General features: G+C 41.3%; 1 protein-coding gene across 4 annotated transcripts in view; it reads right to left on the reverse strand.

Annotated features, from left to right (window-relative positions):
- NUP214 (nucleoporin 214) overlaps positions 1-24,907 on the reverse strand; it is a 64,223-nt gene that overhangs the window by 22,624 nt on the left and 16,692 nt on the right. For 3 of the 4 annotated variants that reach the window (XM_067541933.1, XM_067541934.1, XM_067541932.1), the window contains exons 17-27: positions 24,516-24,674; positions 21,105-21,208; positions 20,365-20,547; positions 19,593-19,678; positions 19,401-19,484; positions 16,635-16,880; positions 15,410-15,571; positions 13,645-13,753; positions 5,193-5,268; positions 4,270-4,378; positions 1,161-1,266 (exon numbers count right to left, since the gene is read on the reverse strand). In XM_067541933.1, coding sequence (XP_067398034.1) covers positions 1,161-1,266; positions 4,270-4,378; positions 5,193-5,268; positions 13,645-13,753; positions 15,410-15,571; positions 16,635-16,880; positions 19,401-19,484; positions 19,593-19,678; positions 20,365-20,547; positions 21,105-21,208; positions 24,516-24,674 — 1,424 coding nt within the window. The remainder of the gene's footprint in view (positions 1-1,160; positions 1,267-4,269; positions 4,379-5,192; positions 5,269-13,644; positions 13,754-15,409; positions 15,572-16,634; positions 16,881-19,400; positions 19,485-19,592; positions 19,679-20,364; positions 20,548-21,104; positions 21,209-24,515; positions 24,675-24,907) is intronic. The other variant, XM_067541936.1, reaches the window with a different exon arrangement.

Consider the following 24,907-nt stretch of genomic DNA (forward strand, 5'->3'; position numbering starts at 1 on the left):
AGGTTATAATGTGCTAACTATGTGCTCTTATCTCATTATAACACATGCCTGGCTGTGTTATTTCTTATGTAACAGAAATCACCAGATGGCACTGGGACTCTAGTCACCTCCATGAGTGTATTACTTTTCAAGTCACAATATGGCATTCATGCTGTTGTGTCTTTTTTAACCTCAATGAGTTCAAGCTGGACTGTCAGCCCAGATTTCCAGTCATAAGTGGGAATTTCAGTGTGTGTTATCAGAACCTTATTAGCGTGTACACTCCTGCCTTTTGTAATGAACATCTGTATATCCAGGGTCAGAAAAATTAACTGGAGAATGAAAGCTATAAGCAAAGGTTACAAGCATAGCCAAGGGCTAGCCCAGATCCCCTCCCCCTCTCAACTTTTAGCCTCAGGCCTTCTCAACAGCTAGGAGCTGAAGATTTGACAGTTCATTCGCTCATGCTCTTGTCCTACCTTCTAGGGAAAGCTCCACTGTTAACACTCTGTCCTGACTGGATAAAGAAGTGACAAGAAAGCCAGATCCATTTGGTCTCTGTCTTCTTTACAGAGAAGTGACTAACCCCCATCACGTGTTCTTCCATCCCTCTCCAAAGGGGAACACTCTACTCTACATTTGTCTGATGCATGTAAATAGAGAATGGTGAGCAGCTCAGAGTTGTCTCTGCTACACATTTATGAAGCAGAGAGTGAATTCAGTTTGCCTGGTTGGTGCTTTAACCATTAAATACATTACCACATTTACACCCTCAATTAAACTGTTGGATTGCAACCCAACTCATTGAAAGGTTCCTAGAACAGTATTCATTCTCCACAACCCAGCCAATTTCATGCTGCCCACCAACCACCCAAAAGCTGTGAACAGAACTCCTCACACACTTTTCCTGATGGAGAATGTTCATGGCAAAATAAAGTTGTGCCAAATTCCCACACCTCTTCAAACCTTGCTTATGCAGATCTTCTACAAACCACGTAAACCTTGCCAAACCCTTGACTAGAGCCATTAGTTTCAATTATACACATACGGATAGAAAATTCTTATAATTAATTACAGTAGCTATTTTTCATTGGTACATAGCTCATTGATATTATTTGCTGGAGTGGCACTACAGTACTTAGAAGATATAGCATATAGAAATAAAAAGGCTCATAACAGACCCCAAAGAGGAGAATGAAAATGTCTTGTTAAACTGTGCAGCAGCCCCTGGAGTTGAAGTCACTGTAGGAGAAGTCACAGCTGCAACTGGTTTTGCTGTCCCTTGTCCTAGGGTTAACAAGAACAACAAAAGTTGCATTTCATCATCTTTTCACCTTCAGGTTCCCCCCGTTGTATAGGCTTGTGTCATGTGGCTGTACCAAGAGAATCTTTTGGACCAAGCCCAGCAGAGTTTTCACATATCTGATAGACCATCTACAGTATCAAAAGCAAAAGAGCTGGTCACAAACACACATTGTTTCCTAGCGCACGAATTAGAAACACGGCAGAAAACAAAAGTCTTGCAAAATGTTAACCTCACATCCTCAGGAAGTACATTCCAGTTTTTATTTTATTTGTTTGATACTTGTACATAAAAGTATCACTACTACTAGTGCAAGACTGCAGACCATTTGAACCATCATCTAACAAAATTAAAGTCATAATTTGTATCTGACCAAGAGCAATGTTAATGGTCACATTTTCTCCTAAAATAATAAAGATCAGAGAGTAAACAAAATCTACCAAGAGACCCTTGACAATGTTCTCTCCTGAAACCATCACCATAACAACCAGTGTTCAAATATGGAGAAAGTACTAACAAATTCAACATCTGACATTTTCAACTAACTAAAATTTAAGAGGTTAATGTTTTTATTTATATATATATATATATATTTTTTTTATGTGAAATGTGGTTCCTGACTGCTTTTATAGGATCTATTCTCTGATTAAGAAGCAATTTACATCTATGGATTAAAGGGAATGTTTCATGAGTTGCAGCGATGTGATGGATTTCAGAAATTAAAGCAAGAGGTTTATAAAAACCCATACCCATTTCAAGCACTGCTATCAAACACATACATGAAGATCAATTCCTTCTACCACCAATGATTTCCTTTCTTGTCTTAATTTGTTTCATACAGTGAAACAAGCAAGCATCACTGTAATTCTTAATCTTCTCAGCCACACCCCTTTTTACATTTTCTTAGAGGGAAAAGGGGCACTAAATTGGAATTCTCAGGCTATATGCGACTCTGAACAATCTTGAGGGTATAGCTTGAGGTATCCTTGTCTATGGTGGTAAAGGATGAGTAATAGGTGATCTCTCTAACAAAGAGATAACTCTCTTAAATACTGACTTTTCAGAGGCTACAGGCTCTTGCTACTTGATTAACCTAGATTAAAAAACCAAGTTTTAAGAGTCTTGCTCCACACAGAAGGATCACTTTCACCCTAATCTTTGCAAGCACTTATCTATTTATCTACTTTTTACTACAGAAAAAATGCTGAACTGAATAACACAGAATACAAGTAACACTGAGGGGATTTTTCTGCAATAGCTTCTTCCGACTCCATGAATCCCTTTTCCATACAATATTTCATAATTCTTCTGGCAGTCTCTTCATATGGATTTCTAGACATGATTTAACTGTGCACTGAAAAACAAGGCTGATTAACAGTCTCCAGAGTATCCCCAACCTGATATGCAAAAGCCAGAAGAGCCTGGAGGGAGAACATGTTTGACAGTCCCTTTGATCACATCTGAGCACAAACCTCAGAAAACCAATGGTGCAGTCAAATGGATTAGTGATTAATTCATGCTGAAGTATATTCAACTACTATTTAAAGCCATTTGCAAGGAAATAGCCGCATCTCATTTTCTAATAATTAACCCAGAACTGCCAAGTTCCAGGTGTCAGAGTGCTATGTGCCAACTGTTTGCCAGGTTACTCTTTCAGCCTACATACCATACGGGATGGCTAAACTAGGCACCTAAAGTAGATTAGATTAATGCCCACTTATTACCCATCATTTCTTCACTCACAAGTGTAACAACAAAGCCCATTCATATGTGAGTATCTTCACTTTAAAGGCAGCAAGTAACTATTGGTAATTTATGGGCAATTCCAAACTCTACATAGTCACAGTAGAAGTTAACATTGATCTCTGAAACATTCTTGTGTGCATCATTGATCAGCTATACCAATGGTTTGAAATATCATTGTAAGGAGGTCTGCAGTAGCCCTTAAGATTGGTAACTTTTATCAACTGCCTAGCATGGATTATTCTTGTTGATACCCACAAATTCAGAAATGAATAGGGGACAATATTACTGTTACCTCTAGACACGGATGACATCATGCCACTTCAGTGGAAGTTCAGTAACTTGGTCCTTTAAACAATCCAAGGGCTTGCTTACACAGCAAGTTATTGTGGGGCAAGCCAGGGCATGAATCTATAGTGCACCAGCTTGACACACAATCCTCTCGTGTGGACACTGCTACAAGTGCAGTGAAAGTCCCAAAGAGCAGCTGAGCATACTGTGCTTTCAAGCCCTAAACAGGCACGCATTTTTAACTGATGTTTTTTAAACACATCAGTGTCCAGTTCAGATGCTTCAGACATTTACAATTAAAGGGGAACACACAAGCTAAAAATTAGGTGTAGTAAGCTTGGTTCCAAAATGAAAAAGGAACTTTTCCCAAGGCAGAATTATAGACAACATGTATGTGGATGAATTGAGTTTCTCACTAGTTGTCCCATCTATCTTTTGTACTTTTACTTTTGAAATGCTCTAGACCAGAAGTCCACAAACTGTGGAATGCACCCCATAAGGGGGTGCGATGGGGCCCGGGCCAGCAGGAGCACCACTCAGTCCCGCTCTTCTCTGACTCCAGCTCCGCCTTGAGCCGCAGCTCCACTCCCGGCCCCGCACCCAACCGCTGCCCAGCCGCAGGTTTGCTCCCAGTTACGGCCCCAGCCTCAGGCCCTGCCATTCCGCTTCCAGCCCTGGGCCTGGGCCTCAGCCTTGACCCCCAGCCCCGACCGCGACCTCATTCCCAGCCATGGCCCCCAGCTGCAGCTCTGACTCTAGCTCCCGGGGGAGGGGTGTGTGTACATGGGTGGTGGGGGCCACCTTAAAAATTTGGGGACCACTGCTCTAGACTGAAACATTAAGAGGCCGATCAACGGAAGTGGAATTGATTTGGTTTCCCCTGTGGGCAATGAGCTATGAAGGATGGGCCTTCTCCCATTTTTGTTTCCATCTCAACAGACATGACAACTGACCTGAGATTTTGTTGCCAACTGATATTTGACCAACTGTAGTAGTGATGGTACATGGTATGGATGCGGATACGGGTGAAGACTGTGCCTTAAGTGAGTTGGTTAGAGACCCCTAAAATACAAACAAAAGCACTTCAGGAAAATATTACTTCAAACCATGAGCACATCATGAACAAACAAACAAAACGTTTTTCCAAGTCTCTTGGTTGAATTTCAAGGTGGATTTGGTGTTCAGAAAAGGGAAGGAGAGCTACATCTAGCTAAAACTAGGGGAAGCTGGCCAAAGCACTGGCCAACACATCTTGTCCTAATCTGCAGTATTCCCCTTCTTATTCCAGTCCTGAGCCCACAAGGAGCTTGACAAACTGGGATACAGAGGCCACACTCAACTCTTCCAATGAATCTCTAGCCTCACCCAGCGAACTTCTGTCACTGCAGTTCTGAGGCTCTCCTGAACAAAGACGGACAGCGTTAATGGTTTGGGATGTGGATGACAGTTAGCCCCTTGTAGCATCTAGTCCCCCACTAGGAAAGGTTTTATGGAAAATGCTGAATGTGGAGCATTACTTTCCACTGACTCCCCACCAGCCTCTGTTTTTTCATCAACTCAGAATAACTATCAACTCAGTTAACATTCTCTCCCTCACTGATAGTTACAGACTGCAGCGAGGCCATGGCCACTGGCAGCCTGCAAGCTATTTTCACAAGCAAAATGAAAGCAGTAGAGTTAAGAGACATAATACAGATATGTCTGGCACTATCCAGTCAGGGTCACAGATTAAGCAGTGGTTTGAAAGGAATGCAGGACGGAGATTGTGGAAAAGGACTGCAAAATGACCTATTCAACCAGCAGCTGAAACTGAAAGTGGTACAGCATCTGCCAGGCCACAGTGCTTAATAGATAAAAGGTAAATATCAAGAGGTACCTGCTTGGCTTGATTTGTAGCAACAGCAGCCAAAACTTGGTGGACTGCTTGGGCTGCAGACTGGGGTACGGATGATCTTTAAAAAAAAAAAAGAAAAGAAAAAGGATTTAATGAAAGGCTAATTTAGAAGCAGCTCTGCCCCCAAAGCATCAACTTCTGAGAAGTCTAGTACAGCACCGACAGCAAAGATTCTGAGCATGTGACTCTAGCAAAACCCAGATGAACAAATCCGATTATGGAATAAATCTCTTAAATGAATAAGCCTCATTTAACAGAGAGTGGCTGCAAATGTGTCTAAAGCTCTAGACTTAAATGATCAAGTCTCTTTCACACTCATTGAGAAGGTAGTCAACTCCTCTCTATTTCAACAGGGAATTGACAGAAGAATCAGCAGGTTAGGGAATTGTGCGTGTTAGACACGACACCAGACATAAAAATGCAAGAGGCTTTCCACACATTTCAGAGTCTGGAATTGGATATAAATATATGTAACTCTCCAAAGCGATGGCCAAGAGGCGACAAAAATGTGGAAAAACCTGTGCTTTGTCTTCAAAGTTTTACAAACAGTGAATTAGTGACAGAAAGGTTAACCTGTGGTTTACAATATGATTGGTATGGTTACAATTATATGAAAGTTTACCTTGCTTTATAAACTGTACTTCTGAGCCCATTGGCAATCATTAGTGAAGGGCAGCTACTTCTGGAGTGAAAGCTAGCTTCCACTGCGTGTCATATTAGGGCTTTAATTACTATAATATGGGAACTGGCATTAAGTCACAGGAACACTTCACATTAGTGGTCCATCTAGTCCATTACCATTGGTTTTAGAAAAAAGTAGTAAGGAAGAAACATTACAATGACCTGTTTTCCCCACATCTAAACCAGTGGAAGGCACTCAATAAAAACTGATCTCTCTCTCTGCACCATGAGACAGATCAAGATTCAGAAGTCCTTCTCTCTAGGCAAAAATCAAATCTGAGTCTCAAACGTGCTGTGACTTCTACACCACCCATTCTGCTACACCCTAATCAGAAGTCAGTTATCAGGAAAACTCTCAGAATTTTCCTAACCCATCCCAAAGGCATGGGACATGTGCACACAAGAATAATTCCTCAGAGCCATTTGCCTTTGGGGGGGCAGAGGGGAGAAAGAGCTTGGACAGGATTTTATGCTTTAAACAAGCTTTAAAAGACTTTGCACTAATAGCAAGTCCATCCTTTCCAGAAATGAAAGCTCCCCATGTTGCACACCCTAGAATTGCCCTCTGCCTCGCTATCACAATAACTCTTTCAGCAACTGACTAGCATTACAGATCACTCAACATTGGAGGAAGGGAGGTGAGGAGGATCACCACAAGATGCTCTAGGACCCTGGGTGTAGAGGGAATGAACAGATACCCCCCAGGATTGGTAATTGGACGAGAGCCTCTCCCTTTCAAGCTACTTGCTCAAGTCTAATGCACGTTTGTCATGGCACCTCATTACAACTGACAACAGTTCAATGGTCTCTGTGCAAAGAGTTGGTGATTTCAGTAGTTTTTAGTAGACTGGAGACGCATTCAAATCACACCTGACACCCTCAGAGAGGCCATGAATTAAAAGGGCAGGAAGAACAAAGTGCTCTCTTGCAATCCAGCAGGTGGTCCCTCCATGGCAAGGCAGAAGGACACTGGTGTGGACAGACAGCTTCACTTCGCAGAGCTGTCAATTCAGCACTTTTCACAAGCACTAAAATGTACCCCGAAAAATCTACCCCAGCCAGAATGAACCCTATCTAGCGGCTCCAGGGGCGTGCAGTGGTGCTCTTAGAAGGGTGCTTCATGTCCCTTTGTAGCTCATGCTCAAGGTAGCACTGAATGGTGCTAAGGGGGTAATGGGGAGGGGGTGGCAGAGGTTATAGCCAAGTCTACTCAGGAGAAGCCTGCCCACTTGCTGACATCCTACAGCCTAGAAAATAAGTAATTTGGGTTTAGTACAAACACACACAGCATTTCTGGGTCTACCCCAGCCCATCCTTCAAGTGATTAAAGGCACTTCAGTCTTGTGTCACACATGCACCCAACAACTGAGGTTATTTAGCATAACTGTACTAGTTAATGACACCTCCTATACAACTATTCTAGATCCCTTGGGCGGGAAGGATCTTTTTTCAGCCAGATCCTTTTGTCTGTAGACGGTAACATACAGGTGCATTACACTGTTAGAGTAATGCCCTATATCCTGAATGCTAAATGCTCTCCTCCAATACTTGGGGCACATGCTAGTCTTAAGATTAGGACCATACCTGCCTGCCTGCCAGGAATGAAGTCCTGTTACCCCAAGCCAAGGTGATGACATGCGTTTCTAATACTGAATCAAATGCCTCGGTTGGATAGGACATCACTGTCAGCGCATATCCTCTCAGGACCATCACCAACTCTCACACCCACCCACCAAAACAACCACCATTCAGATGCACTATAACCAGACTGCTACTGAAGCTTCACAGAAGGGCACTCTGTACTCCTGAACTGAACGTGAACAAACCTATGCACCGGGTTGTAACCAGCCTGTACTGGGTGCACTGTGATCGGTGTCTCCACAGATGTTTTACCGTCTGCTCCACCTGCCACCAGTGCACCACGTCAATAGAATTTGAAACCAAATAACGAAGGGGAAAAGCCAGCACCATCCTCGAAGGCTAGATGTGGTAAAAGTCACACAAGGATTCCTACAAGTCATGAACACATTGAACACAGGAGGGTGCCATTTCAATACTCGGAATCAGTGTGCTGGCAACAGAACTTATTTGCCTGTCAACACCACAATATGCAAGATCCCAGGTGGAAACTCAATGCTAGCTCCCTAGGGGTGATAATTTTAAAGCTCTTGCGCAATCAATTTACCTGCCAAAAGCCCACTTGATTAATGTGCAGCTCCAGCTGATGTGTACACCAGGTTCATTTCGTTTCCACACAAACTAAATTATGTAGAGTGCAGGGGAGATGGGAAGAAGCATGATTGAACCTCAGACCCACTTAAGAGTCATAACACACACTCCTAGCACCTTTCATCCAAGGATCTGAAAGCACTTTTGAACATTAAGCTTAATGATGCCTCATAGGTGAGCATTACACACATTTCACAGATGACTAAACAAGCATGACAGTTACGCAACTTACCCAAGATCACAAGAAATCTGTTGCAGAATTGGGAACAGAACTCAAGAGTCTAATGCACAGACCTTTACAATAACCCCTGGATCACACTTCTCATTACAGGTGGGATATTAAAGAGCAATGACTGGAGAAACAAAAGCTTCAGGACTCTACAGAGATACAAGTCAGCTGAGACATCCCCATAATTTCATTCTGGTGTTCTCTAAAGGTGCAGCAGAGCTGAATTCCTACTTTGAACCACATGAATCTGTTCTCCTCTAGGAATGTTCTGTATGCAGTGTGTAGCACCGCTCTCTCCTACGCACAAAAATCAATGTTACAAGAGAGAAAATGAATGAGGTTCAGGGACTGCCAGGGCCTGCAGATGCCCAAGGCAAGTTGGAGGAACAAAGCAGGACATGCTTTGAGACACGAAGCTGGCTCATGCGGGTTGCAATACAAATACAGTTTTTATCCAAGAAATCAGAGAATTGGAATGTGAGAGCAGCAGCTTCAGACACAGCTCAAATACTTGTTTTCTAAACACTTCATGGTCAGCTACAGGAGACAGTCACTTACTAGAGAAAGAGATCTTTGGAGTTTTGTTAAATAGTGAACATGTCCATTAGAAGTTGGCCTTGCCAAATCGGATTTTATAGGGCGAGGGAGGAAGAGGGTTCTCTGGGCCGTCTCCCCTAGACTTATGCCCCTAAAACAACAGTTGTAGCAGTGAAGTTGCTGCTCTAGATCAGTGCTTCCTAAACTGTGGGCCGTGTTTGGGAAAATTCTTTAATCAATAGCGTCTCTTTGTTTTCCTAATTAAGAAACTATTAAACTAGGCTTAAAAGATCACCCGCGTCTTACCAGCAGGTCTATGTCTTATGCTGCTACTGTTGCCAGGGCTGTGAGCCTCTCTGGGTCTCTGCTCCTGCAGGGAGCCTTTGGCAGAGAGGCTTCCTGTTGAGTGCTTCTCCCAGCAGCAAGTCTCTCTGCCAAAGGCCTCCTGCTGTAGCAGAGGACAAAGAGAGGCTCCAAGTGCAGGTGGTAGGTACCTTTCTAGTTGAATTGCTGCATGTCCTGGCAAGTTCTATCCTTTAGGGTGGTCCCAACACTGGAGGGCTCCAGACTATTGCATACTAGGAGCAAATGGGAATTCAACCAGAGGAAGCTGTGCAGGGGCTCTGAACAAAAGCTGGGTCCTGAGCTCACATTTAACATAGGAGGATGTTCCAGGAGAAATGTAGAAGGAAGAGACAAAAAGCAGGAGAGAAGGGCTACAGAGCAAACAGCTAGGAGATCCAACAGGTCACCAGGTGTGACCAAAACATTCAGCTAATAAGACCCCTAAAACCAAATCCATTATAAAAAATAATACTCAGGTATAATTACCTGAAAGCGCAAGGTCCTGAGTTTTGTGACACGGGAGAGTTCTCAGCTGCTGGAGGTGCGCTGCACGCACACGCAAATTAGTTATCGCTGGAAACCCTTAACTTAATTCTATCATCATGATGCAAAATACAGCAAAAAGGAGTTTGAAGTGTCTGGACAGACAGCATCAGAGAATGTACTCTCTCTTGTCACTTTCAGTCACTGGTATCAGCAGGTCAATGAAAGTGACAATTTACAAAGCCAGTGCAGATATGAAACTCACCCAGTGGAAGCCAACTTTCATCAGTGAAACAGGATTACTTCTGTTACATGGACAGTTAACTTACTTAAACACTATGCTACAGCCATAAAACCTTCACTTCTATCTTCTTCTGCCTCACACTGGCCACATACAACCACATATCCCCAAAGAAAAGGAACGCCCAAATCACAAAGGTCCTATTTATTATAGATCTGACCCATTCCAGTTTATAAACTCCAATCTTCTCTGACTGCTACCAGCCAACATACGTCTGATTCTCCCCTCCTGCTCAGCACAAGAATTCACATCAATGAGTGTGCTAAGCCTCTCCTCCTACTAGGTCTGTTTAAACATTATGTTACAACAGCTACAGACTAACACTTTACATTTAAAGCAAACATAAAACAAAAAGTCTTAAGGTCCTTGAATAGTTAAGATTAAAAAAAATTGAAGAAATCTGCTATGATTTCATGAAACAAGTCACTCTTTAAAAAATATACAGAGCATCTTTTTCTGGAGGGTCTCGAAGTGCTTCACAAAATACAGTGCCCATTACACAGATGAGGAAACTGAGGCACAGAGAGGGAAGTAACTTGCTCAAGGTCATAAGGTGACTCAGTGACAGTGCGCCAAACAAGTCAGCCACTAGATAATGCTGATTCACTGAAGGCACTCTGGTCATATTACTTAGCACATACCAAGTATAAGGCAGACATCTTGCATGTTATTGCTTTAAGTTGCCTCTTGAAGATTTGTGGGGACAGACTAGAACCTCGTGACAAAGATTCAGCCTCACTGTGTGAAGCTGGTTGTTCTTTGTTATAATATATATAGAAGTTAAGAGGCTAAAAAGACTCACTGCTCTTTCTGTTGGAGCAGCACAGAGCATCAGCATACGGTAACATGCTGTCGTAACTCTTCAAAGTAAACCCAGGAAATCAGATTTGTCAGCTATTACCTTCTGTATTCATGAAGCTTTTCCTAACTAATTTCAATCATAGATTTATGTACAGAGATAATCTCAATTTGTACATTTCTTTGTTCCTTTGCCAAATTACATCCAAACATCACTGAAGACATTTCAGTACTTCACTCTTTGCAGTAAGAACTTAAATTACTTTTAAAATCCGTTAAAGGTATAAGTGCATCATCTGCATATAAATGATCTTGTGCAACTCATGACATCAACATTTACCAAAAAAGTTCTTTCCAAAGGAGAGTTCATAGTGAGCTGTTGACGTTTTATTAGAATGACGCAATTTCTACTCATTCAATGTAGCTACACGCACCTGGTCTGATGAATGTTGGTGCAATGCATAAACAGGATATGTATTAAAAAGGTGCCAGATTGAAGGAAAAGCACAGAACAGGTAAAATACAGATAAATGCAGAGGTAAGCTTCCCCACATTGTCCTACAGTGCTTCAGGACTGTTCTAAAGGGGCCATGTCTCTGATTGAGAGGAAAGTTCCGTCTTCAAGATCTTTCAATCCCTAGAGCTCCTCTGCTGAAACTATTAATAAAGGCCAGTTTGGTTCCAACTGTGGAAATGCCTTTTTTTTTTTTTTTTTTGGCAAGGAGATTAACCATACGCTAAGAACTGGACTAAGGCCACTAGGTTGTTTAATCACAGGCCAGAGAACACCTGATAATGACTAGAAATCATTACTATTCAACAACCCAGAGAAGGTACTGTTGTAGCAAGAAACAGGATGTGTGAAATAGCAAAAACTGATGACTTAACTTTACTGGATGGATGCTCTTTATTTAGTGAGAGATCTGACTGGCTGGCATGGGTTCTATTTAGTAGATTTTTTAGATGGTACATTTTTATGAGGTCAGTTATAAAATAAGGCTGTAACAGCCTTTGAAATATTAAGGGATATGGCACCCCATGAATTATAGATACAAATCGATACTACAAGTCTAAAAATATTTGAAGCTAAAATAGTTATATCATAGAGTTCAAGTTAACACTCATGCAAGATGTGCATCAATTGTTCATTATGGACACAGCACTCCTAACATGGCTGTATATCAGTGAGTGAGATGATCACTGAAGCAAGAGATATAGTTAAACCAATTTACATGCAACAAACCTAAATCATGTAGCAATCACTTCCACGGGCTCATCCCAATTTGGCTTTTGGCAGAAGTTCTGGGCACCGCTATTTGGTAGTCTACAACTGTTCAAGAAAGTACTGCCTCAGAAGAAGGCAGTCGCTGGTAGGGAAATTGAAATACTAAGGAACTTCTGAATCCGCTCCAAGCATAGACCCTCCAAGTTTGACTCCCAGAGGTGAGCAACAGCAGATATTCACCATTGTAAAAATCCTTTCCCAAGGCATTCTGATAAACCATTTCAAAGAAATTCTGCTTTCCCTTCTCCATCAAAGAGAGGAATACAAAGTATATGAAATCCAGAAGTAATGTTGCAAACTGAAACAGTTCTATGGGCGCATGTCCAGCACACACCATTGTCTGGAATAAAGCATCTGCAATTCCAGACAATTTGTATCAGAAGCACATGGTGAGTTTATTTCCTTTTATAATGCTTTTTTCCACTATGACAAGAATACAACGTAATCCCCAACTCCACTAATACTTTTCAGTGGAACTCTCTCCTTCCCTACTTTTAAAAAAATCATTCACTTCTCTTCGTTTAAACCATCACAGAAAACAAAAAACGAAGATTTCAAAGTCATTGCCAAGACAAAGAAAAGAATTGGTTTTGTAGCTGGTGACACAGCCTGGTGAGAAGAGAGAAATCTCTGGAATGACCTGAGCTGGCTGTGAAATGTAGAGTATGGGAAAGCCAACAGTTTCAGTTAAACTCAATGAGCTGCTTGATAAATTGTAAGTTAAACACAGTGAGCACATGTTTGAGGGCTTCTGGTGAGCAAGGCAGCCTAACATCTGCACGTTTCTCAGGAGCTCTGTCCCTAATTAATATTTAAACCTTGATATGACAAGGGTTTTCTAATGTGAAGAAATTTCAGTGATGCCAGTTACCAGAGAAGCTGGAGCATGAGCATAATCCTGCAGGGCGTGAGATTGGAGTAGTAAACTACAGAGCAGATGTTTTCTATGGCAGAAGGAATAAACAGGAGAGCGGCTGGACAGCTCAAACACATACAGATCCTGAGTCAGTTGCAGATGAGTGTACTTTCTCCACTCAAAAGCAGAGGATACATGCAAAAATATTAGTGACGGGGGACCATATGCCAAAATTTCAAGATCACAGAGATAAGAGAATCCAGAGTTTGCATTAGCAATGAAACCATAGGACCTAGAACCTTAGCAGAAAGGGAATGTACCAACACATTTTATATTTACACACAACCGGATAACGAATAATGAAGTTAATGCTGATCCACTAGCCAAGATTATCAGGACTCTGAATAAGATACCGGAAATTTCCTTTGTTTAGGCAAATCATTGTAGCATGTCCTTGAATGACCTGGGGAGGACAGTACCCACTACCTCTCCCCAGCAAGACCTGAGTTCTAACAAAACAGCGAGGAGCAGCTGTTCGTTCCTGCATTACTCCCCAAAACACTTCTACTTCAACAGGTTCAGAATACGTGAAGCAGTAATACTGTCCCTTACCAGCAGATGAATATTATTACAAGGGCTACTTAAAGGGACAGAGATTAAAATGTAGAGAAAGGAAAATTATTCACGCACCCTATTACCGCAGAAACAGCAGGGGCTGAGGCACTGGTCTTCAGTTCTCGCACATTCACCACCTGAGGGACGTTCTTTAGAGTTGATTCAGTCAAGGAGGTGCTCACAGCTTTAAAAGAGAACAAAGATGAATCCCACCCATTAGCTGAAATATTCCATTGCACATGGTTTGTACAAGTATTCAAAGCAGTATCTTCTTAACTAGCCCACCAACTATTACAAATGTACATTTAGGAGGACAAGGGAGGGAATCTGCAGTGAACTAGCCACAATGGAGCTCCTGGTCTATTCAAATCAGCAGAAACCATGGATAGGCTCAAATTTGATCTGAGTAAATTACTGCTGACAAGGAAATTTGTGACTTATGATAGCACAACTAGGATATACAGAGAGTTTTTGACAGCTATATGTGGGAAGACATTAATGCAGGAGTGTGATAACGGTATAAATAATTGGTCAATCTCCTGATTACAATTCAGCAGTCTGGCTATTTTATCCTTGGAATTACAATTATCATCATCTCCCTTTTTTTCCCTCTGCTTCCTCCCCCCCACAAAATGTTTCAGTGGAGAATAAAAGTCTATATTAAGGTGCCACAATTAGAGTAAAAGAATGGCACATACAGAAGTATCTGTTAAGTGTGCATGACTGCTATTTTGGCCACAAAATTGTATGCTCTGTGTTTGTGTGTGTGCAAAACTTAAGTGTCTATGTTAAAATATTAGTCCGAGATGTTAAAGTAATTTTATGCGCCAGTTTGTGCTGGCAATGTCATATAAACTTTACTATGTGTTATAATTACTTTATACAATTACTTATAATAAATTAGTTAGATGACTTTAGATTATATTACTCTATTGTAGATTATAATACAATCTATTTACTGGATTCCGGAATATTTGTATTTTTTTGGAGAGATTTATAGACAGTAAGTCAAACTTAACGCAAAATTTCCCTCACCTTGCCCTTTTCCTCATTAACATCTTAGATTAATGAAACAAAAGAATTTAAAATGCCTAATTTACTTTTCCAATATCCATGCTGTCCACCTACTTTTTGCGGTTCCATTCACCTTGGACAAGGAAAACAGACTAGCTAGTTTCCTCTTTGTCTGTAGCTAAATTTTATTATTTCCCGCAATGACCTGGCTCTACAAGGGATGTCTCAATCCAAACAAAAATAAAAACGCACAAATGGAGATTTTTCTACTACAGTCTTCTAAAACCCTATTACAAGATCTAAGGACTAATTTAGATGACAGTGTTCCTTTAACGTTAATATTGAACTGCTTTAAAATATACACCTTTTAATGTAATTAACATGGCTAAAAACTAATAGGATAGGCAACATCTTTTCCTTTTACCCTACATTTATCATAAATTGATAGTTGACTACTGCACAACTAAAAAACACAACCAGGAACTCCTGGGGGCTTGCGTATATCACATGGTTGTAATGTTAGTCTTTGAAGATATACCGTCATCAACTCCTGTGTTTCTGCATAGATTAAAATGAACATTAAATAGCCTTGGATGCTAATTCTTCAGGCATTTTGTTCTGATGGCTCAAATAAGAGAAACAAGATCACTGGCAGCGTTGTGTGGGGAATCATACACAGATCCTGTACATATCAGGCTTGGTTCATGCCAGGGTCAACAGTTTCTTATCCTCAAAAGCATTAAAAGTGAACTAAATTCACTCCCTACAAAAACACACACACACAAGTACAAATGCCCAGACTTTGGTCAGTTATCTTTAGTTTTACCTGGGGTCTGGCTAGCCATCTGTCTTCTCAGTGCTGCTGCAGCAGCTGCTTGCGGTGCTGGGATGGTGACAGTGGGAGCAGGAGCCCCATGTTTCACAGTCTTTGTCGCAAGCATTGTGCTATCTGCCCCTTGCGGAGCGAGTCTGCTTGAAGACGTAGGCACTAAAAAAGTTACAGTTCATTGAACTCCTGTCAACAAGGGAGACTCAAAAGCCCCCCATGGAATGTACTGATTTTTTAAAAGCTATACACTAAGTACCTGCTCCCTCTGAATCCTCACACAGTCAGACAAGATTAATTTACAATAGTCAAACAACTAGCACTTCATCAAATCGAGCAATGCTCACTTTCCCATCATTTCTAATGAACTGCACACAATCGAGTCCTAAACAGCATCTTTTCAGCATGCAAGGAGTGCCAAACTGCCCATTGTTAATCTTACCCCCTTCGGAAAAACAACCCAGTTCATACAGTAATTCCTTAATAAATCTTAACAATCAATCAGATTGTCATCTGCTGAAAAAACGCCTTCTCAATCAGCACCCAGACGTAGGCAGTCACACAGACGCATGTACGTATATCGGTTTGTCTTTATGGTCATGTCTATTGACTTCTCGCTTGCTCACTTACAGGATCCCTATAGAAGGGAGCATAACTCTTCTGGATGTGGAGAGACAGTCTCATTGGGATGATAAGAGCTAAACCTGGCTACCCCAGCTGAAAGCAGAAGTCAGATACACAAATCTAAAAATAGAGGCCCTCAATATACACATTTGAGCCACAGTCTCATCTCCCATGTAAGACTTCAGACTTACGGCTCAGAAAGTTTCATCCCTTTTTACTGTTGGGGAACCTGAGGGACAAGGAGGTTGAGTATCTTGCCCATAGCAACACATGAGTGGCAAAGGCAGGAGTCTCGACTTTCCCTCCTGTCCTCTAGTCAACAGAGAACATAATCTTAGTTGAATTTCTCAGTCTTGATCTAAAAGGCTCAGGCTATAGGAAAAGCACAATCAAGTTTCCAATGTCACTTCAGCACTAGTGGCCTGAGTTCAAGAGGGCTATAATTCTGCGCTGTTAATTGCTCTTGGAGATTTGGCAAAATCAAGTGAGACACCACAAAATCATTTAATCTAGATGTGAAGTTATGAAAAGCACCGCAGAGGTTAAATGCATCAACAAGGTCATAAACAAGAAGGGGAAAGCAGTTCCAAAATCTACTCACTTAAAGTGCCCACTGAGAGATGAGGTTTACCAAAGGGTGGAGACTGTGCCATTAGACCAGGCTGGATGGAGGGAGTGCGAACTACAGGAGCATGTCGGGGGACTTGGACTGGAGCAGCTTCCTCTTCCTGCTCTATAACCTGTGAATCCTCATTCTCCAATGACTGGGAAATGGAGGATGTTGAGCTGACTTCATCCAAATCTTCATAATACCTCAAAGACAAGAAGGCTGATCGGGAGAGACTGGCTGCAACATTAGAAAAGCCACATTATTTTGTCATCCAGAGCAGTGAAGGTGCTATTTAATCTCAATGGCTAGGATTGATACACCCTGTTTATAAAGCTTTTTATTTGTCTTGTTTTAACTCCTTGGTGCAGAAGCTGACTTCCCAACTCTGACACCACATGCTGTATGGCAGGAGTTACATTAAAGCAGTGTGCCATCTCTTGATCCTTTCAAATTTAAAAATAAGGGCTGCTTTGTTATATTCCTGTAACTGGTTGGAAGAGATGTTAATTATGGAAGAAACAAAAAAAGCTTTACATGTCTGAAAGTTACCATGTTATCAGTGGACCTTTTTTAGCCATAGGAACAAAACAGAGGGGGCCAAAAGTGTGTAAAATGAGGAAGAGCGAGTCTGAAGACATTTTTCCGACAATGACATCAGGGCCTGTAAATGCTATTAACTGACAGTCTAATATGAACCATTGGTGAGCTTCCAAGACACACAGGACCAGTGGGGTTCTTCTCTTAGGATCCTGGGTGCCAAAGACCCCCAAATATCATGAGACTGATTCAAGAACTACATTTGAACAGGTGACATTCCAAGGCTTTCCAATGTCCTAAGAACCACTGTTCTGACTCACAGAAGCCACACATCTGAAAAGACACCCACTGTGGTTATAAAAGATGGAAGTCCTTATTTTTAGTGGCTGCCCATATTAGCCTGAGGGTCACATTTGAAACTGATCTGTTAATATGCAAATTAGGACTCATCTCAAGCTACATATTTTTTTACATTTAGTGGAGAAAAAACCTTTATTCACAGTGGCATACAGCATTCAGTGCTCAGCAAGTGCTATGACACCTGATAGGGTAATGAGTGGGCCAAGAGTTCTTTGGAACTCTCAAAGCCTTCATGATAAAGCAAGGAAAAACCCTAGTATCCAAAGGGCTACAGTGCAGGAGCCGTTTGTGATTGTAAGATTCAGGCTTCAGTCCAAATGGCAGCTTGAAATTCCCAAGCCACATGTGCAGCAGGACAGCATTCAGGCTGCAGAAAAGCAGTACAGGCAGGGAGATGGTGGCGGGAGCAAAGAGACTGTGGCACTGAAATACTGGCAAGGGCAACTGTAGTAACCGGCAATGCCGGTGTATAACAAGCTGCATTGTTGCACCATCTCTGGAAGTTCTGCGGCGCTAAGGCAGCACTTTCAAGAATGGTATGAAGAGCAGCGGGTTATCCAAACACACTGAGTTCTGCAAATGCATTTGCAGATACTGAGAACCATCCTTAACGTAAGTCTGGTTTAAAGGTTTCTTGAATCACAGGATTATAAACTTTAACCTCTACGTCATTCCTCCCAGTCTCATATAGAAACTATTGTAAAACAGTTATTCATGAGTCATGTTTATAACAGTCTCACAAACTACGTTGTCATCTCCTTTGCAAATCTGACACTTTAACAATTAAGTGCAATATTTATGGCTCTTAGTACTGTAGGCCTAGTATGAGGGAAGGGAAAGAAGTAGGAACTTATGTCAGACCACTGCTTCCTGCAATCCTTTGACTGCCTCAAGATTTTAATGGCAAATTGCTCTCTCCTGTTATTGTAAGGAAATGGTTCTTTGTGATTTAATCTGCAAGACTTACACTGAATAACTACTTCAGAACAAGAGCTACTAGCGTTTGAATCTGAAATATGAGTGCCACATACCTTGATTAAATTAGATTACAGCAAGAAGAGAGGCATTTGGTTTTAAAGTGTCTATTTTAAAAATATGCTGAATCTGGATTTCAGGCTGGAAGACTCACTTCCAATAAGAGACTAGACACTCATCTTAAATATCAACTGTCAATAAAAGCTGTAGTGTGTGCGCGCGCACATATAAGCACAGTATAAAGCTTAATGATGCCCTTCTTGTGACTTAGATTGTAAGCTTTGGAGCAAGGACCACCTTTTTGGTTTGTATTTGCACAGCACTTAGCACAATGGGGTTCAGGTTCATGACTGGGACTCCTAGGTGCTAGAAATAACTCACTCAGGCATAAAGAGATATTTAGAATTTAGTCAAGCTTAAATCACTGAATATTTAGCTATTTTGAGTGATCATGGTTCACAACTAGTTTCACTCTGCATTTTTGTGGAAGAGCTTCTGAAAAATCTTCTGTATATTTTCACAGTGTAGTTGCATTACACTGAAATAACCAACACTAATATGGAGAAAACAGTTAAGAATTAGGGATTCCCTCTTATTCTGTCTCTGTTTGATATTCAGGTTCCTTTTTGTAACAGTTTAGCAAACAGCACAATTGGAAGACCAACTTTGTGGAAAGACCACTAAAAGTGATGATCATTAGTCCAGTCTGGGTGGGGAAAGGAAGCTTCTAGCTAGAACTAGTTCAACAGAAGCCCATTATTTGGGGAAGGGACTGAAACAAGGGGCTAAGGTTAGGAATGTTCCCTTCTACAGATAAGGCAGGATCCTAACAAGTTCTGTAGGAAGACTTTCAAGTTTCAGATTCCTAATGTATCCAAGGTTTACCTGGAGCAGTGGATCTCACAGGTGGAATCTTCCTCTTGGCCAGGAAATTCCTCAGTTGTGCCTGTTTCACTGGGGACAATTTAGCTGCAAAATGGGAAAAAAAAAAGATCACTAGCCTATAGAAACCATGGAAATTCAGTTACAAGTCATTTTTAGAATGTGCATGTGGGGAAAAACAGAACAACGAGTTACCAGGTGCTTTTGGCAAGGGCTTAGCATGAGATTCCAAGGTAGTTTTCACCAAGACATTGCGCAGGCTCTCAAGGTCTCTGTCAAAGCTGAAAAAAGACAGAGGAGTGAAACCAAAACAGGTACTGCAGGAAGAATAGCCATATCACTATTGGGAATGAGAAGGAACCACTGGGTCATGTGGAAACACAAGAGCATGCTGTCCAACTCACCTGGAAGGGCTAAAGGTCACAGGATAGTCTATCTGCATATACCCCAATTACATAGCATTACAAAAGCCATCCTTTAATACTGACAGAACTTCTTTAGATGTCGCACTATTTAAATACATGCACCAAGACCTTAAATTATTTATGGAAAATCAAAGGGCCCATATATTCCCTATTGTCCTAAGTTATGAAAACTACTTGAGTAGAATTTTAAGACATGACTACGGTAGATCATTTTTGAGGCTACATTTTCACAACATTTTCATTACTGTGAAAGTCCATCTTTCACGGAGACACACTGATATATTAAAACAAGCTGTCACAAAATACAACAGAATTCATTTTCAAGACTGAGGTGCACCTGTGTTACTGGTGAACAGAAATTGCACATTTACAGCCAGTGCCTATTTTTGAGGATACCCTTTTGCCCCCAGTATTTCTACACTCAGATATGACACCTACAAAGCATGACTGTTAAAGTCTGTCTTGGACATCCACTTTCATACATTACTATTGGAAAGAGACTTAACACACTCCCCGCTGCAACCTCCAATTATTATACGTACCTTTGAGCACTGCTGAGAGAAGACATGTCACTGGGCATACTCCACTGTGAGGTCTGATTATATAAGCGAAGCTGCTGCAGACTGTCCACCAGGTGATTCAGCCTCTTCCTCTGCTGATTAATTATTTCACGATTATTAGCAAGAGTGTTAAACAAAGTCTCTCGCTCAGGAACAATCAGGCGCCTGGAACCGTCAGAAGAAAAAACAGGGAGAGATGAGAAGACCATTAGAAGACACAACCTGACTGCAAAAGTGTGCGCATGCACACACACAAACCTGGTTTATTTCATTTATTGACTTAAGTGGACTTCAGCCCCCAAACCACATTTTGGTTTGAATACCAAGGCAGCAAAGATTATTTGTATATTTCTCTTTGTGGTACACAGCAAATTTCTTCATTTAACTCCTTAAACATGTAGGTATTTGTTCAACAAAAGGGTTTCATTACCAATCTCCACTGGATTTGTTTAGTACATACTAAGCTTACTTTACACAGGTATTTCAGAACGTGGAATTTACAGCATGTAGAGAATTTGTTGGAAAGCATACAGCAAAGTCACAGTTAAATAGTCCGCAGGCTGAACTTTCAAAAGACAGGTAAAAATGTCTCAGTCAGACGGTCACAAATCCTTTGAAAAAGCATAAAATGCCTTTTGTCTATTTATTAATGTCCTATGCCAAATTCACTAGGGTGTTCCTTAGACATTGACTAATTGACTATTCCAATTTCAGCCACTCACTTTTGTTTTTTCTTCTGTTCCAGATGCCGGTCCCACTCCAAATCCAGAACATCATTCACATCCTGAACAGCAAACTTCACATACTGGTGTAAGCGTCGAATTTCCTACCAAGGAGAAAAAATAAAGTAATCTTTCAATTCTCTACAGGAATCTCAAATCCAATAAAGCAAATTAAAGACACTGTAAAGTACCCAGAATAAAAACGTCATACTGGACACTCCTACATATACAGATCTAGCAAATTTAAATCAGAATGGCAGAATCCTATACTGTGGAAATCTGTTTTACTAATTAAATCTGTCACTAGCTTACTGTCTGCTCTTGAGCGAGCCAACTTCTGTATCTTAGCTTTCTGCTCTCTAAAATGTATAGAATACGTCCCTACCAATGCAAAGTGTTCATGATACTTACATGAAGTGTGTCACAAATGCCAAGTATTATATAGATGAAATCTCACTTTTAAAGAGCCATTTCCTACTGATGATGTGCTTGCCCCTGGTTTACATTGCTGAAGTTTCTACAGGTAAAAGGTGGTCAAAAAAGTCAAGGTCTGTTATCTAGGTACTCATCTGGCCCTCCATCACTGAAGGATCTGAGCACTTCCCAAGCATTTTAGAACATCTCCTCCCAACAACCATGTGAGGTGAGGACGTAATATCTTCACTTGGCAGATAAAGCACTGAGGCACAGAGAGATTCAAGTGACTTGCCCAAGATCACAGAGTTCATTATCGTATCTGGCAACAGTATGGACATCTCAAGCCCCAGTCCAGTGTGCCAAACGTAAAACCATCCTTCTGCCCAGCCCTGTGTTCATTCTTCTTCTCACATGCCACAGCATGAAAATGCCTAGTAGAACTCTGCCCTTGTGCAGTGGAGGTGTATGCAATGGAAGCTTAGTTTTACTGATTCCAAGAGTGCCCATTTAAATATAAATATCAAAGTGAGTTGGGATGCCAAAATCTATCCCTGTAACAAGATTCCAGTGTAACTGCTTTTAAGATAGAACACGAGACTCTAGTAAGACAAACCAGGCCAACATGAAATTGAGTCCAGCTCTGCTGCTGGCTCAGGATTATGAACTGAAAAGGCCAATTCCTCCGTCCCGTAACTGAGCACTGGTGTAGCAACAGCTCTCAGGTGAGTTGATATGTTCAATCATCAAAGAAACCCATGATCTTCAAAACCCTGTTAAAAGCTAGTATCAGAAGTTGGTCAAGCTAACATTCTGCACCCAGGAGATGTGGGAATGGCACTGACTAAGCAAAGGTGCACAGACAAAAAGTAACTAGAAGATGGGAGGCAGAAGCAACTACCATTTTTCAGAAAGTTTAGCTGAAAATCCTCTGTCTTTACTCCCCTGTTTCAATCTTCCCACTTCTCTCCCCTTCTGCCATCCTTCTCCATGTTCCTTTTTCAAGGTCTGTGCAGTCAGCTCTTAAAAACAGGTTGCCATTCCCTTTAAAGTCAGACATGCTCCTTTGCAAAATGGATAAACGAGGCAAGTTGGACTGTGAAAGAATCAACAGCACCCAAGGGAATTTTAGTAACAAAACCTGAAGGCACAAGTGGCTGGCTATTTTCACTACTACAATACATTAATATATATATATTTATATAAATATTCTTTTCCTTTGGGATGGGGGTCCAATAGGTCCCATGCTGGCAATGAACACCATACCGCCCCCCCCCCCCAAAAAAAAAAAAAAAAAAAAAAAAAAAAAAGTCTCTCTCTATAAGGACTACATACAAACATGCAATACTGTGAATTAGGAAGGGAGATATTTTCCCTTTAATAGAAATCTGAAATAGCATGCAAAGTGGTGCACTCAGGTGTGTTATTAACTGTCATCACATTAATTTTTAGTAGCACAAAACCATTTTTAAATTACTGTAACACAAAAGGGGTTCAATGATACCCTCAACTGCCTCATCAGACTCCCTGAAATGAGCATACTATGTCTATAGGGGACCAAGAACTAGTGAAATATCACAATTATAGGGCATACTTACTTTATTTTCACTGGTGTACTTGTTATAGTTCATGGCAACCACACCTGTATTCCCCCTCCATAGTTCAGCAAGGGCACCCACTCTTAGCCATCACCTCTCTTGTGTGGAGACCCGCGTCTCTCTTCCTCCTGACTGGGATTTTTTCAGGCTGCACAATTTCCTGACCACCGAGTTCCCTGGTAAGCCAGACTGCCTAGAGAGGCCTGCATCTGCACTTTACTTTCTCTCCAAAGGCTATGAACAGGTTAACTGCCTCAGCTGGAAGTTACCATACAGCTCTTTCTCAGCAAGCATAATTATTTTTACAGTGAAGCATTAGCGAGAAAGCATACTGAAAATGATAACATTTCCTACATGCATGCTAGAACGCTTATCAGAGGTCACCCATCAGTCTTATTGGGTCTCCACAGGCAAAATCCTTTCAACCCTTCCCAGGAAGGATTGAGGCCCCCTTTGGAGTGAAGGTCCTGTCCATTTGCTGGATCAGAAAGCAGGCCCTGGGTCAGTTTAAACTTCAGGCTATTTATCCAGAAGTCCTTTCTTTGTCTGTTGGCCTGTGGAGAATCCAATTTAAACCAGTACATGCTAGCTTCTCCAGGTGGTGGAATCTCTCTGGAGGTGCTACAATCTGAAAGAATTTGCTTAATCACCCCCCACTGTTTTTAGTTGCTGGAGGGCTGTGGTCACCATTCCCCACGATATAACATACAATCTCTGGCATACAATGATACATAAACTTAATACAGTAACATCTCCTAAAGATACTGCAGGAAATTGTCATATCTGTCACAGTACTCTTCAGCACTGCCTCTGGAAGATGGGGAAGAGGAAGTACTTTATCCTGGTTTCTTTCATCTCTTTCAAAGCCTTCCTGAGTGTTTTGGGAAATTTTCCATGGCAATCAGGCATTTAGAACACTAGTTCGTTTTATGCTCTGTCATCCATGAAATTAACCACAATACTGTAAGTCACAAATCATCAAATTGCTCTGCAAAGCATTTGCTGAAGATAAAAATAATTCTGAAAAGATTTTTTTATGAAGTGCTAAAAAATTAACTGGCACTTGCCAAAAAATACACTCAAGCGAACATTATTGGTTAGAGTAGTGCGCTGGGAGTCAAGGGCTCTATTTGCAGCTCTGCCATTGACTCTGATCTTGGGCAAGTCATTTCACTTTTGTATGTCTCTGATTTCCCCCCATCTAAAATGGGGACAATACTTACCACACAGCCATTTTAGGGGTGTTATATCTGCAAAGTACTTTGAAAGACACTGTTATTGTACCGTGCTGCAGCAATGTGAATGTGGCAGGAAAAAGCTGCTGGGCATCCTACATTCAAGTCTCAATCTCGTTTTATTTTAAAACTCTAGTTTAAGGTTTAGTGAGAATGCTTTATACCTGAAGCTGGGCTTCACTTTTGGGGTCTAATGGTTTCTTATACAGCAGATGTAAATATCCCAAGTTATGATTTCTTTCGTTCTGTTCTCTAGCGTCTTCCACCCCTGCAAAGCCCTCCAGCAGGGTTGTCTTCAGAATGCTGATATCTCCATGAAGGGACTGTGAACAGATAAAGAGACGAGCCAGATATCAACAAAAAACCCTAACGGTGTCACTGGCATCAGTATGCACATAGGTTTCAGCAACACTGCTTACTTTCAGGAACAATTGAGTATGCCCCCACATACTGAAGCAGCACATCCAGAGATATCAGCCATGTTGTTCAGCACTTAACAGGTTAAGCAAAGATGTCTATCTCCAAATGCTAGCCCTAAAGGTCTCAAGGAATGCAT

This window comes from Emydura macquarii, unplaced genomic scaffold, assembly GCF_026122565.2.
Source record: "Emydura macquarii macquarii isolate MOO-44397 ecotype Brisbane River unplaced genomic scaffold, CSIRO-AGI_Emac_v2 contig_691, whole genome shotgun sequence".
Lineage (NCBI taxonomy): Eukaryota > Metazoa > Chordata > Testudines > Chelidae > Emydura > Emydura macquarii.